This window comes from Chrysochloris asiatica, unplaced genomic scaffold, assembly GCF_000296735.1.
Source record: "Chrysochloris asiatica unplaced genomic scaffold, ChrAsi1.0 scaffold00378, whole genome shotgun sequence".
In the NCBI taxonomy this organism is placed as follows: Eukaryota; Metazoa; Chordata; class Mammalia; order Afrosoricida; family Chrysochloridae; genus Chrysochloris; species Chrysochloris asiatica.
Window position 1 is genome coordinate 389,412 of NW_006408896.1, and position 15,372 is coordinate 404,783.

General features: G+C 52.7%; 1 protein-coding gene across 1 annotated transcript in view; it reads right to left on the bottom strand.

Annotated features, from left to right (window-relative positions):
- Nucleotides 1-15,346, bottom strand: part of SHANK3 (SH3 and multiple ankyrin repeat domains 3) — a 44,998-nt gene extending 29,652 nt beyond the window's left edge. The window contains exons 1-10 of the mRNA XM_006876382.1: nucleotides 15,284-15,346; nucleotides 14,794-14,997; nucleotides 12,892-12,963; nucleotides 11,817-11,925; nucleotides 11,569-11,720; nucleotides 11,319-11,486; nucleotides 10,932-11,048; nucleotides 9,969-10,046; nucleotides 8,777-8,843; nucleotides 1,950-2,220 (exon numbers count right to left, since the gene is read on the bottom strand). Of these exons, the coding sequence (XP_006876444.1) occupies nucleotides 1,950-2,220; nucleotides 8,777-8,843; nucleotides 9,969-10,046; nucleotides 10,932-11,048; nucleotides 11,319-11,486; nucleotides 11,569-11,720; nucleotides 11,817-11,925; nucleotides 12,892-12,963; nucleotides 14,794-14,997; nucleotides 15,284-15,346 (1,301 nt within the window). The remainder of the gene's footprint in view (nucleotides 1-1,949; nucleotides 2,221-8,776; nucleotides 8,844-9,968; nucleotides 10,047-10,931; nucleotides 11,049-11,318; nucleotides 11,487-11,568; nucleotides 11,721-11,816; nucleotides 11,926-12,891; nucleotides 12,964-14,793; nucleotides 14,998-15,283) is intronic.
- Nucleotides 15,347-15,372: the final 26 nt, after the last annotated feature.

Genomic DNA, 15,372 nt, shown 5'->3' on the forward strand with positions numbered 1-15,372 from the left:
GGGGCTCCTCCCTCTGCGGGCGGCGGCAAGGCCCTGCCCCTCAGTCCCCACCGGCTGCTTGGCCGCTCCGGCCCTCCTTTTGCCCCTCCCCTCCGCGCGCTCTACCCCACTAGGGCCACTGGGTGAGGGGCCTGCAGTGCCCGAGGGTGGGGCAGCTTCTGAGTACCTAGGGAAGCTGGTGAGGGGTGCCCCTTGGGGCTCAGGCCTCAGCCTCTACACACCCTCCAGCGAACCCCTCTACATCTAATGCCTTCCCCTGGACACCTTCCCCCCACACTCGCCCACTGGCCCTCAGGACCTGCTGGAACAAGCCCATTCGGTGCTCACCACCTTCGCTTGCCGCTCCATTCGCCTGGCCCCCAGCCCAAGGCCTCGGCCCTCCAGTTTTTCCTTGTTCGATAACCTACACTAACTCCTCAGTACCTGGGTCACGTCCACATTCCCAGTCTGCGCTACAGCTACATGATTGGGGTGCCTTCTCTCCCCCTCCCAACACTTAAGCCACTTGAAATCCTGCCTATGGGGTAGTAACCTCTTCTCTCTGGGATGCTGGGTTAGATGCTCCTGTCAGGCTCTGCCAACAGGGGGCGCTGGAGGGCAGCGCCCACCGGCAGCTAACAGCTCAAATGCCACCTTCTGCTCACCTTCTGCCTTCAACCAAAGCTGATCACCCCAGGCCCTTTCCCCCCTTCCCAGTCCTCCTAAGGGCTGAAATCCTCAGCTATTCACCAGGGCTGCTGTCCACCTAATTGGGTTAGCCCTGAAGTCCCAGCTGCCAATGTCCGCCCCCTGAGGCCTGTGACCCAGCCAGGACCCTGCCACTGCTCCCCAATACCACACAGCAGGCACCCCACAGTGCAGTGAGCCCAAGCCTGCTGAAAGGAGGAACCCTGGAGACCACCAACCCAGCTTGGAGCAGCGCAGCTGGGAAATGGAAAACAACACAGGCTGCCTGTCCTTTGAGTCACAGAGCAGCAGTTTCACCCTTAGGAACTCTCAGATCTACACAGAAGTTCTAGGGATGGTCAGGGACAGACAGCCAAAGTCAGGCAGGGACAGGTGGGCAGAGACATGGGTGGTGTCATGGACAAGGGTAGAGAGTGGGGGTCAGACAGGTGCACCTGGACCCTGCCAAGCATCTACCAGCTCTGTGACCCGAGCTCAGGACCCCCATCTGTAAAAATGCTCTGCCCACGCAGTAAGGGAAGTGAAACCCTGCACACTGCTCAACATAGAAGCCAGCTGTCATTGTAAAAACAACCTGTGTAACCCATTCATTTCACAGCATCTCCTTGGGGCCTCCTATGTGCACCTTCTAGTTGCGGGGAAGTGGGGACAACAGGAAACAGAAAAAGGGTTCCTGCCCAGAGGTGACCCCTTAAGGTTTGGGAGCCGGCCCACAGTGGTACGGGTGGCCTGGGGAGATCTCCCTCTGCCACAGATGTTCATAGAGGGAGTGATGAGGGCACAGTTAGCCCTTGATGAGCACCAAGGCACAGAGTGGTCAGCAGATTTGTCCAACAGGATTGAGCCTGGACCCTGATGGCCTATCTCAGACCCCTGCCAATGGAGACCAGGAGTCCCATCCCCAGAGCATCGTGCTCTGAGTTCCGGAATCACAGCGGACCGGTGGGATGGGGCATAAGAGTCACCACAGTCCTAGAGGATACAGACTAAGACACCCCACTTGGGACGTAGGGCTGGTAGGGACCATGTGTGGGTGGCAAGTACTCATAGAGAAGCAGCTCTGTCCCCAAGTCCCTGCGCTCACCCAGATAGCACCCTGAGAATCTGCCTGGACCCCGAGCTGTGCAACCCAGTCCTACTCCAGCCATCATAGCATCCTACCTTCTAGCCTTTTCCATTCTGAGGCCTGTCTGGAACCCAAAGGTCCTAACTCGAGCCCCAGCACCTGCCCGCTGACCCCTCCAGGGCTGCCCGACCCCTACCTGAAGGGGCCTTGGCTGCCCCTGGCCACTGCATGACCTCCGATGTCCTTCTGCTCAGCAGCCCGGTCCCGGTCTTTCTCCTCCTGCAGCCGCTGAAGCAGCAGCTGGTGAGGAAGGCTTCGCAGTGAGGGCCCAGGGGAGGCTGCCGGCTGCCCTTCTCCCTTCAGGTTGATGTCGCTGGCCGAGCGCTGGAGAGGTCGTGGGGATGCCAGGCCACTGGGGCCAGCAAGTCGTCTCCGCTTTGCATAGCTGGGAGTTTCCCTGAATGGTACTGGAGGAGGAGGGAAGGATGAGCTACCAGGCAGCCAGAGATGAGAACGAATCTATCCAGTTATGGTGCTGAAGGTTCTGTATGTGGCCACCCTATAACAGAAGGGGCCTGCCAAGGGGCCACTTCTCAGACACACTTGAACCCTCCCTGCATCTTGACTCTCGCTCCCAGAATAGGCGGCCACAGTCTCTGAAGCCCACTGAGGCCCTGGGGACCCTCGGATCTATTCTCAGGACAGCCATTCCAGCCCAGGCCACCTGTGACTATCCCTCAGGGTTCTGCTAGGAAGGACCATGGACAGGGCAACCACAAAAGGCATCAGGACCGGAGGGTAACAAACTCCTTTAGTAAAGGGCCAGCTAGTAATAAGCACTAGACTTTGCAGCCTGTGGGTCGCTGATGCACACTCAACTCTACCACTGTGTTTACTGCTGGTGCATAAATACATGGGCACAGCTAAGTCCCAGTGGAAGAAGGGAAACTATCTCTACTCACAAGCGACATGGTTCTATTCTAGAAAATCCCAAGGGACCCACAAGAAAACTACTAGAGCTAAAAGATTAATTCAGCGAGGTGCAGAATACAAGACCAGCGCGCAAAAATCAGTGGGGTTTCCATACACTAGCAGTGAACAACCTGAAAAGGAAATTAATAAAACAATTCCATGTGCAATCGAATCTAAAAGACAAGAACACCTAGGCAGAAGCTTAGCCGGGTTGGTGAAAGACTTGTACACTGAAAACGTAGCTGGAAGAAATTAAAAAACTAAATGAAACTATAAGGCTGGTGGTTCAAACCCACCAGTTACTCTGCAGGAGAAAGATGAAGCTGTCTGCTCCCATAAATATTTATAGTCTCAGAAACCTTCCATAGGGTCGCCATGAGCTGGACTTGACTTGATGACCATGAGTTTGGATTTTTCTAAGTAATTAAATGAAAGGACGGCTTATTTTTATGGATTGGAAGATTTACTATTGTTAAGATGAGAAGACTACCCAAGCAATACACAAATACAACGGAATCCTCATCAAAATTACAACCGTTTTCTTTGCAGAAATGGAAAAACTGATCTTCAAATTCATATGGAACGGAAAGGGGCGCCAACTAGCCAAAGCAATCCTGAAAAAGAACGCAGTGGGAGGACTCACTTCTCCATTTAAAAATCACAAAGGTACAGTCATCAAAACAGTCTAATACTGTTATACGGGTAGACATATGGACCAACAGAGCAGATTTGAGATTCCAGAAATAAACCCGCACATCTATCACAAATTGATTCTCAACAAGGATGTCAAGTCCGTTCAATAATAGTCTCTTCAATAATAGTCCACTTGGTATATATCCTCAAGAAACAAGATGTGTGATACAACTAGAGCTCTGCACACCCATGTTCACTGCAGCACTCTTCACAACAGAACAAGATGGAGCCAGCCGAAATGCCCATCAACAGAAGAACGGTTAAACAAACTTTGATGCATACATACAATGGAATAGTACGCAACACTGAAGAAGAATGAAGAATCTGCAAAACATCTTGAAACATGGATGAACCTGGAGGACACTATGATAAGAGAAATAGCTGTTGTTGTTTAGTGCCACTGAGTTGGTTCCAACTCACAGCGACCCTGTACATGGTTTCCAAGGAGTGGCTGGTGGGTTTGAACTGTCAACCTTGCATTTCAAAACAGACCTTGTAGTCCAGTGCTTATCTGATAGCACCAGGACAAATATCACCTAAGACCATTGCTGTAAAAAGTTAAGAAAAGATTGTCTTGCTAAATGAAACATACTATGATGGTTACAGGGCGGGGAGGGGAGAAGGGGAAAAATTAAAGTGAATAGAAGTAAATACTGCTAACTGATAGTACTTAGAATGATTTACAATCATCGTAATGACACAAAGTGTATAATTTGCTGAATGTGGGACTGATAATCTGTTCTATAAAATTTCACAATTAATGATTATATATTCCTGAGTACTTCAGTGTACAATAACAACAAAAAAACAGAAACCAGAGGGAATGGAAGCAAATGCTGTTGAATGATGATGCATGGAGGGGATTGTAGTCATTGCAATGAAAAGAAATACGATAGGATGAATATAAAGCTGGTGTTCTCCCATGGAAATGATCACTCAATTCACAATAAAAACTTAAAAAAAAAAAAAGTTAAAAGAAAAAAAATCATCTCTTTAAACAAATGGTGTCGGACAACTGGGTCTCTATATATCAAGGAATGAAGTTAAATCCTCCCCTCACAACATCTACAAACGTTCATTTAAAATGGACCAATGAACTAAATATAAGCCATAAATTCTTAGAAAGAATCATAAGGACAAAGTTTCAGAATCTTGTTTTTGACAATAAGCAACAAAAGAGTACATAAACTCGACCATCAAAATTTTAAACTTTTGTACATCAAAAGACTATCAATCAAATAAAAGTCAAGCCACAGGAAAGATAAAATATTTGGCAAAGCTGAGGACTCTACACGCATAGTAAGAGAAAGGCTGTGTGCTGGCGAGCAGGAGGCTGGCTTGCAAAATGTGCCTTTTGGTTGTTTAAAAGATTATATTATTCCTGCGTGGTTTTGTGTACACCAAAAAAAAAAAGAGAGAGAGAGACGGAATAGAGGCAAATAATGTTAACTGGTGGAACATGGAAGGGATTATGATCATTGTAATGAAATAAAATACGATTGGTTGAGTGCAAAACCGACGTTCTGCCTTGTAAACTATCGCTCAATTCACAATAAAAGCTTTTTAAACAAGTCGGCAACCGTATAACTGATAAAGGTTAATGTCCAGAGTAAAGAACCGCTAGAACTCGACAAGTAACCAACAACCCAGTGAAGAAGTATGCAAGAACCTGAAGAGCTACTTCTCCAGAAAGAGAAGCACATGAAGATGCTCAACAGCACGTCATCAGGGAAACACAAACCACTTCACACCCACTAGGAAAAGAAAAACAAAAGCGAAAATGACACGTGTTGGCAAGGATGTGGAAAAACGGAACACCTGTTTACAGTGGGGACGTAAAATGGCACAACACTGTGAAAAACAGTTTGGTAGTTCCTCAAAAAATTCAAGATAAAATGATCATGACTCAACAATTCTACTCCCAGGTAAATAACCAAAAGAAAGCAGGGACTCAAACAGATACATACACGAATGCTCATTGCCTTACTCACAATAGCAAAAGATGAAAACAATTCAAGCGCCCATCCACCAACAGATGATGGATAAATAAAACGTGGTCTATACACACTGTGGGTTGTATGTGTGGTAAGGGTGGTGGTTTTGTAGGATAAGTACCGAACTGCAAAACACAAAGTTGGAGGTTCAAGCCCATCAGCCACTCCATGGGAGAAAGATGACGCTTTCTGTTCCTGCAAAGATTTACAGCCTTGGAAACCCTATACAGGGTCGCTAAGAGTGAGAATGGACTCAAAGACGCTTGTGACGTAGTGAATTATCTAATGGCTCTTCTGGCCATAGTCTATAACTCACACCAAACAAGGTTTCTGCCCTACTGCGTAGGAGATGGTGGGAGAAGATACTGATAGGATTACGTGATTCCGCTGTGGATGTGAGCAGAGCTCATTAAAATTACAAAAACTTGATCCTCTCGCATGGGTTTAAAATGAACCACCTCAGAAGGAGGGGAGAAGCTCACTACCATCAAAGAAAAAGATCCAGGAATGGAGTGTATCCTTTGATCCTCAAGATCCCTGTGCATGGAACCTCCTCAACCCAGGGACAGAGAGCGTGGCACTGAAGGAGGGGCTGAGGAAGAACAGCAGGAGAGGTACCAAGAGCCAGGGCACACGAGTGGCAGCTTTCCCTGCCCTTAGAGCAAGTAAAGCTGAGTGACTGGCCGGGAAGCTTCCTTGTACAGTGGGGTGCCTTTACACACTTCAGTGGGGGAACTAGGTTTGCTGAATGTGGCACTAGAGCCAAGTCCCTTCAGGCTGCAGCTTCCTGTGGAGCAGTGTGGGCATTTCCCAACAGCTGATTAGAACAAGTGTGCTCTGAACAGTTCTGAGCCCGGATTGTAACCTGTGAGCTTCCTTACTAACCCCAGAACTTGAGGATGGTGTCTGAGTTCTGTTAGCTGCTGGTTCCTGGAGTGGACTACAGCCATGGGTTAGCAGAGAAGCAGAGAGTGCTGTGGGAGGAAGGGTTTGCTGCCATAGTTTTGCAGGACTGAACAACCAAGAGAAATGGAGTTCTGAAATACCCGATGATATGGATGAACCTCATAAATACAAATACGATGCTAAATGAAATCATTAAACACAAGAAGTGTGTGTGTGCTCCCATACAATAGTGAAAAATTGTTATTAGGACTGCTTGTGAGGGTTGGAAATGTAAAAATAGACATTTTGTACCAAAGAGGGGAGTGATTAACTTTGCCGTCTAGAAGCAGAGGTCCCTGGGACCATCAAGGGAGAAGAGCAGAGAATGGGACCCTACCCAGAGAAGCAGTGATGCCTGAGATGGAGGCAGAGATGATGACATGGAGTGATGGAGCAGCTGGGGACTTTAGATCCAGAGAGGGAGAGCGACTGTGTGCTGACAACCGGGGGGTGAGGTGGGGGGCAGGCTTGTAGGATATACCCTTTGGTTAGTTGATGATGCATAGAAGAGACTGTAACCATGGCAATGTAATGATATACCACAGAATGAATGTAAAGTTAATGTTCTCCCATGTAAACTATCACATAATTCATAATAAAACATAAAAAAAAAAAAAAAAGTGTGTGCTCCCATCACACAGAATAATCTAGACAAATCCATGGAGACAGAAGGTTAGCAGGGACTGAGGGTGGGGACCGTGGGGATGGTGACAAACATTTGGAGAGGACTGAAGGTTGTACAACCTGGTGAATGTAGTTAATGCCACTGAGCCGTGTACTCAAACCCACTGTGAAAATGGTCAGGTGGCAATTTTCTGGGATACATATGAAACCATAATGTTTTTTTAAAGAAGTCTGCTGCAGGGGTGGTGGGATGTGGGCCATGGTTTTCCAAGCCCCATTCAGACTCAGCGTAGTGTGGTCACTGGAACACAATCATGGCTCTCCTGGAAGCTGGGGAGAAGCAAAGCCTCGCCCCACCCAGACCTGCCCTGTGACTGGATACAGAAGTGCCCCCTTGCTCTCATCAAGAACACGGGGGGGTCCCCAGAACACAGTGTGCCCAGCCCATGAGAGAGTGGACCCAGGAGGTGGAAGAGCTGGAGGGAAGAGTCATCCTGTCCTGAGGAGGAGACCAGAGTGGGCTCCCCAGGAAAGGAAGCAAAGGGAGGGGCAGACCTCAGGGACTGGGTCACACAAAACATAGCATCTTGTGACCATGAGGGATTTCTGAGCCCCACTCTTCCACTGAGTGTCTCTGTGCCTCAGTTTCCTCTTCTGTAAATGGGGCTAACATTGGCCAGCCCTCAGGATCGCTAAAAGAAACTGAGTCACTGGCTTGCATGAGTCTTCACAAATGCACAGCAATGCGTCCTGAGTGGATGACCACGGGGTTGCAGTAACCCCAGGACTTCCTGAATGTCTAAAGGCCAGTATCTAGGGCAGCAGCAGCCTCCGGAGCCCCAGTGCCTCTGTCTACCCACGGCCTCTTGAGGCCACATCAGTTGAGCCCAGCTGTCCAGCCCTGTGCCCAGCCACAACCCAATGCCCTTAATATCCCCAGGAGGCCTAAGTGGGAATGAGAAACGAGTAATGAAAGAGACTATTTTACTTCAGGGAAACTGAGGCGCGAAGTCATAAGCAACTGTCCCAGGTTGGGCTTGTCACAGACACAAGCAATCCCAATGATGCTCCACAAACCAGAGTTCTACTAAGATCAGCCCCAAAAGCTCAGCTGAGTCAAACACCAAACCTTGCCACGGTCCATCCCAGACTCAATGTGGACCCCAATCCCACAAGATCTCATCAGCTCCACATACCCTCAGCAAACCCCGAAGGGTCTGTGTGGACTAGGATGTGTCGGGCACACAGACAGCCCAGCCATCTCTCAGCTCGTGGACTTGCCACATCCGGGGAGAGGACCATTCAAGGGAAACTGGCCAAAGTTCAACTCCAAACCCTAGCGCTGATGTCACATAAGAACCAGGCAGGGCTCCAGCCTGAACACACACAGCAGGAAGGCGAGTTGGGAGCCCTTTCCAGAGACAGGCCGTCCAGCCAGGCCACAGAGGGCATCCACCCAACACACGGGAGAGGGACTGGGGACCCGCACAATGGCCCTACCTCACCCTGCTCTTCCTTCTTGGCCTCCATACACCAGGAACCCAGAGCCCCTGCACTAAGGGCATACTGGGCCAGTCCAGGCCTGACCCACTGCACTCTAATTCCATGGCACCCTATCCTACGGTCCTTGGGTTAGGGTTAGGTTAAGAGCCACAGCCATGGCCCCTGCCAGTCCCCCAACAGACACACTGACCCAAGCCCTAAACCTGTGTCCAGCACATACGGTCCACCCAACGCGATCCATGTCCAGCATGATTCCAGGAGTCCATGCTCCATGGCCTCAGGGAAGACTCACCAACATCAGAGTCTTTGTGGGTCTTGATGACCTCAGCGAGCTCAAAGTTCCCAGCGATGATGGCAACCTGGGGACAAGCAGGGGTAAGGGACAGAGTGAGGAGTGTGGACGTGTCACACCGAGAAGTGTGTCACCACTCATTCCGCGAGCGCCAGCCAAGTGTCTACTACATGCATACAGGGACAGAGGTGAGCCAGCAGGGTCTGGGCCAATCAGGACAAAGGGCTGAGGTGGAAGGGAGATGGAGAGAGGGGACAAAGGGGACACGGCCAGAGTCTAGGTCCCTCAACACTAATTGCCTCTAGGGGTACAGACTTTCCTGATGGGCTGTACGGTCACTGAGGAAGGACGATGCTCTGCGGGGAGCTAAGAAGTCCCCAGCCCTAATCCCACCTTAGTCTCCTCCTGTGCAGCCACACAGCTCCCTACTGAACTCCCCTATTCCTGGGGTGACCACATCTCAGTTTGCCTGGACTGAGGGGTTCTTGGCATGTGGGCCTTTCAGGACTGAGGCCAGGTGCCAACCACCCCCACTTGGAACTATTACCTCATGCCTGCTCCCAACGCTGCACCCCACCACAGCCTCACATTTCCCTGGCCAAGGTCCAGCCTCTGCCCAGTCACACAGTCCCCTTGGCCACCAATCAGCCCCTCCCACAGTCCCTATTGGAAGACGGATCCTTCTGAAGCCTGACTCAGGCCACATCCTCCTCTCTCAGAGATCACTAGAGGGATCTCTGAGAGATCCCTAGAACACGGTCTAAGCTTGCCAAAACGGGGGCCCCACTTAGCAAACCCCAGACTCCATGCCTTATTCATCCCAAGCCCAGAGCTCGGCCCACCTGAGAAGGGGGTCAGGACTGGACCAGTGACCATTCACATCAGCCCCTACCCGGCCTCTGCTCCCACCTTCCACTGGGGTTCTGGCCCATTCCATCTTCTCGTCCCCTGCCTCAGAGCCTCCTGTCCTTTCTGACCATCTTCTCTCCCTGGTAGGTGGTCAGGAAACTGTCCTTGGGAGACAGTTCATCACACGCTCCTCTGACCTCCTTCTTGCATGCTACCCATGCATTCAGGGAAGGGGGGGGTGTCCCTGATGGATTTCCGGGTGAGAACCAACATCCAGAGAGAGCCAGTTACGCACATAGATACATGGATGGATGCCCCCTCCCAGGGTCGGGGCCAAGTGTACCTGGAAGGCTGTCTGGCTGTTGTAATTGCGAACATCCTTATTGGCACCCCGAAAGAGGAGGACACGGGCACAGCTCTCCTAGGGGGTTGGCAAGGGAGGAGACAGGGAGGTCAGGACCATGCGGGCCACAGAGAAACGCTGCCCCTCCATCCAAGCATATGCACGCACACCTACAGTGCCGGGCACCAAGTCTACAGGCAGGTGCACACACTCAGCATTACTCTACGTCAGGTGACACAGACAAGAACCCCACCCAGCCCAAATGTGTCCAGTTCACTCCTAGCTCTTCAGAACACAGGTATGCACACATGACACAGGCATGTGTGACCACAGTGCAGCCACACTGCAGGGGACAGACAACACACTCGAGTGAGACGGAGGCTTCAGATAACCACGCGTCATCATACAGGGCTCACCTATATGCACACACCAAAGTCACACCTGTGGGAAGACTCAATGCTGCACACACACCTAGATGTACATAACAAGCCCTCACTGTACACACGACTAGTACATGAAAAATGAGGCACACACATACATACAATCATGCCTCACTGTGCATGTACACAGGAGATGCAGCACATGTATATATGTACACAGCATCCCATCTCACTGTACCTGTACATGGAGAATAAGGCACATACACACACACAGTCACGCCTCACTGGACATGTACATAGAGGATGTGAAACACACACACACACACATATATATATGTAGCCTTATCTCACTGTACCTGTACATGTAAAACAAGGGACACATACACATGCACACAATCATGCTTCTCCATACATGTACATGGAGGATGTGGCATGTACATGTGTCATCCCATCTCACTGTACCTGTGCATGGAGCATGAGGCACACACACACACAGTCATGCCTCACCAAACATGTACACAGAGGATGTGGCACTCACACACAGTCATGCCTCGCTGACATGTATGTGGCATGTATAGCACACCTGGTTATAGAGGGCGCAGATGTGCAGGGCCGTGTTCCCGGAGGCATTCTGAGCCCCCATGTCCGCGCCATAGAACAGCAGGTGTTCCAAGTGCTGGACATGACCAAAGCGGCAGGCCTGGGGGCAGAGGAGGGACTAGATGGACTGGGTTCAGCATACGCAGATAGGTCAGTACCCCAAAAACACATCGGTCAGGTCCCCACCCACAGACAAGAGCTAGGAGCTCCCACAGACAGCAGCCCCCACAAACAGTGGCCAAGATCCTCCCACAGACAGAGGTCAAGACCCCATCGATGGCCAGGTCCTTACTCATGGACAGGGGCCAAGCCCCACACACACCCACACACAGCCAGCCCCAACCACAGAAGCTGGGGCCCGCAGGCGCACCTGATGAATCTCCTGCCAGCCATTCTCATCGGTGGCCCCCAGCCGGGCGTGGTCATGGAGGAGCAGCTCGCAGCAGAGGGCATCCCCGCCCCCCAGGGCACTGTGGTACAGGGGCGTCAGACCACGGCTATCCTTATAATCAGGAGATGCCCCCAGGTCCAGCAGGGTCTGGGGGGAAACAGACTCAGCATCCATGCAGGGCCGCTAGCTGCCCCTACCCAGGTGTCCACCAGGCCGGGGCCCAGCTGACCGTCAGAGCTGCTGCATTCCGCTGCCGGGCAGCACAGTGGACGGCCGTCAGCCCGTCCCGGGTGCGGAAATCTAGGTGGGCGCCTCCATTCCTCAACACCTTCAGCAGGTCCGTGGCATTGTCCAGCTGGGTAGCAAGGCTCAAGGGGCACTCTGGGGCCAGGGCAAGGGACAGAGGATGACAGAGATTATGGGCAGCCCTGCCCTCCAAGGCCTGTAGTGGCCCTGGTCAAACTGTTTGGTGCTTACCTCCTGAGTCGGGGTCGTGGAAATTGGGGTCCAGCCCCTTGTCCAGCAGGCGGGCCACCTTATCTGTGCTGTGCAGCTGGACGTAGTCCATGAACTTCTTCAGGTTTGCCTGGAGCACACACCACACACCGGCCTATCAGTCTGTACCTCTGCCCCCCACCCCCCGGCTTGCCAGCCAGTCTCCAGCCAGTGTCATTAGGGTCTACCACCCACCTGGGTCCTTCTCAGTCAGACCTGCTACTGCCCACTTCACCCCAAGCCCATCTCAACTCGGTCCACGCAAAACCAAGTCTCCTGGCAGCCGGATCCCCAGTCCCCACTCACTGTCAGCCCATGTCCAGCCTCCAGCCCCCAGCAAGACTAGGCTGCCCTAATGCCCCTCAGTGAGCCTTGCCCAGTCTCATCACTGCCCCAGAAGCCCCTTCCCAGCCCAGCATCCCAACCTGCCCCACCCAGAAGAACCCAAAGCCACACTGGCAAGAGCCAGCTGCCCTCATTCCGAAGTGCAGTGCCATGAAGAGCGTGGACACCGGGGTCAGTCCCAGATGGACAACACTCACAGGACAATGGCCCCAGGGGAGACTCAGGGACACATAGAGGTCAAGAACCAGGGTTCTGGAGTCAGGCCCACTGAGTGAGTGCGAAGCCATAAGCAGATACTTTTCTGTGGGTCAGTTTCCCCATCTTTGAAAGGGGGCTGTGAGATAGCTCCAGGAGAGGATGACTGAGCTGACCAGCAGCAGCAGGCCACTCCGGTACTCTCATCAGCCCTCCAGCTTGTCTCCAGAGCCCTGGTGTAATCCACCTTCAACTGCAGCCCATTTCTATGACCCCACACCCATCACAGGACCACCCTTACCCCGGTCACGGTCACGAGGGCCTCCAGCCAAGTCGTTCCCTGAACCCGGGAGAAGCAGATCAAGCTGGGGTTGGAGAGAGGGTGTCCAGCACCCGAGTGAGGTGGAGGATGCTGGGGCAAGGGGGCACCTCCAGAAAAGAGCTAGCAGAAGGCAGTGGAGGCAGGAAGAGGGACAGGGCAGCCTCTAGAATCCCATTCCCCTGACTGACCCCTTACCTTTGTATGAAGTTTTGCAAACTGCTTATCATCAATGAGGTTCTGGGCATAAACACGTCGCTTGTATCGAAACTGCTCAGGTAAAGAGAAGAGAGAGAAAAGGCATCTGGTGGCTGAGGGAGTGGGGAACAGAACAGCCTCGAGAGCCCCCAGCTCTCACCCACCTCCCCCTGCAGGGTGGCTGCAACCACCCTACAAACTCAGTGCACCCACAAGAACCACCATGCTGCCATACATCTCCCCACCTTCTGCATGAACTCCAAGGTAACTCTACCACACACAGCTCATGACACACACTGCCCTGGTGGCCACAGAACCCACCACGCTCAGGCACGGCAGGGGACAGGAGATGCTTGCTTCCACGTCCTTTCTCTAATGGGCCCTTCTTTCATCTCCAGCCCCAGAATCCCCTTGAAATCCCCTACTTTTTTCCAAGACCCAGTTCCAGGTTCAACTTCTTAGACATCTCCTCCCTGAACGGGAACACACCCTACCAAAGAGGTCAGGCAAATTCACTGCTCAGACATCACCGTGTTCATTTCAAGACCCACTGTGCTGGCCACACACCTGGACTTCTAGGGTCTGACTAGAGGGGCCAGAGGATTCAGTCTGTGTGTCCACCTGGCAGGGGGTCCACACATGCTCATGCCTCTGAACAAGTTAAGGGTGGTCTGCCTTCAGAAGACTCACACCACATACCCCTCCCAGCACTCACCGCTCACAGAAAACCATACTACGGTTCATGCTGCCCATGCACACACTGTTCACACCACACACACAGCTCCAGCACCAAGTGCACACTGCTCACATCACAGCCTGCTCAGCACATACTGCTCACATGCTGCATACACTATTCACACTACATGCACACCTACACTATTCACACCACATCCACATGATCAAACTATTCCTACCACACACACTGCTCATGCACAGACTGCTCAAACATGACACATACTGCTCATGCACATACTACACACACTGTTCACACAAGCACATAATCACACTGTTCACAACACACACACAGCTCAAGCACAAACTGCACACTGCTCACATCACATGGCACATGCTGCTTATGTGCATACTACACACATTGCTCACACACTGCACACACACTATTCATGCACATACTACACACACTGTTCACACCCCACACACAAGCACACTATTCATACGACATGCACAGAATCACACTTTTCACACCATACACACTGCTCACACCCCAATCACACCACATTCACATAAGCACACTATTCATACGACATGCACAATCACACTATTCACACCACACACGAGCACACTGTTCATACATGTACACAATCACACTATTCATACTACACACACTGCTCACACCACACATGAGCACACTATTCACACCACACACACATGAGCAACTATTCACACCACACACGAGCACACTGTTCACACGACATGCACACAATCACACTATTCACACCACACACATGTGCACACTACTCATACCACACACTGCTCACATGCTATGCACACTGCTCACACCACACACTCGTCATACACATACTATGCACACAAGCACACTATTCACACCACACACATGAGCACACTTCATACCACACACACTGCACACACTCGTCATATACATACTAAGCACACTAGCACACTATACACACCATATGCACACTGCATATAGTTCATTGCTCACACACAGCACACGCTGCTCATGCTCACACTGTTCACAAGCACACGCGCTACACATATTCACATCCTGACTGCTCATCACTCATGGCCCTCCTGGCTCCCGCTCTAACGCCTTGGGTGCAGGTTCCTAACCGCAGTGACCTTCGTTGCTGCGGCCGCCCCTAAGCCTCCCTGCTGCGACCCCCCCCCTCCCGGGCCCCCAGCCGTGGCCCCTCCCCACCGTACCTCCAGGTAGGGCAGGGGCGTGTCCAGGTTGGGCGGATACTCCCGCAGGAGCCGCTCCTCGTCCAGGAACTTGCCGGCGCGGCCCTGGGAGGGCGGCTGGAAAAGCCCGTAGTTGAGCGTGTCCTGCAGGCTGTGGTTGAGCGTGCACAGCACGCGCTGCTTGGAGGCCCATACGGGCGCGTCCGGGTCCAGGCGCAGGCACTTCTGCGGCGGATCAGGCTCGTGAGCGCGGGCCCGGCGCCTCGGGAGCCCCGCGCAGGGCGCCGAGCCCCAAAGCCGGCCGAAGCCCCGGCAGCTAGCGCTGCCTCCGCCGACTCGCGCCTCGGCGGCCGGCGGCCGAGCCCCGCCCCAGGGGCTGGACTTTGCGGGCCCCGCCCCGGCAGCGGGGAGGGTCCCGGTGGAGGCGGCGGGGGAGGGGTGAGTGGCCGCGGGCTGGGGGCCAGGTTGGCCTAGCCGGGGGCGGGGGTCAGCGGGGGGCGGCAGGGCTCACCGTCTGCTGCAGGTCCGGGATACCGACGCGCACGACCACTGCGCTGGGGCCCGGGCCGTCCATCCCGGCGACGGGGCCGGGGCCGCCTG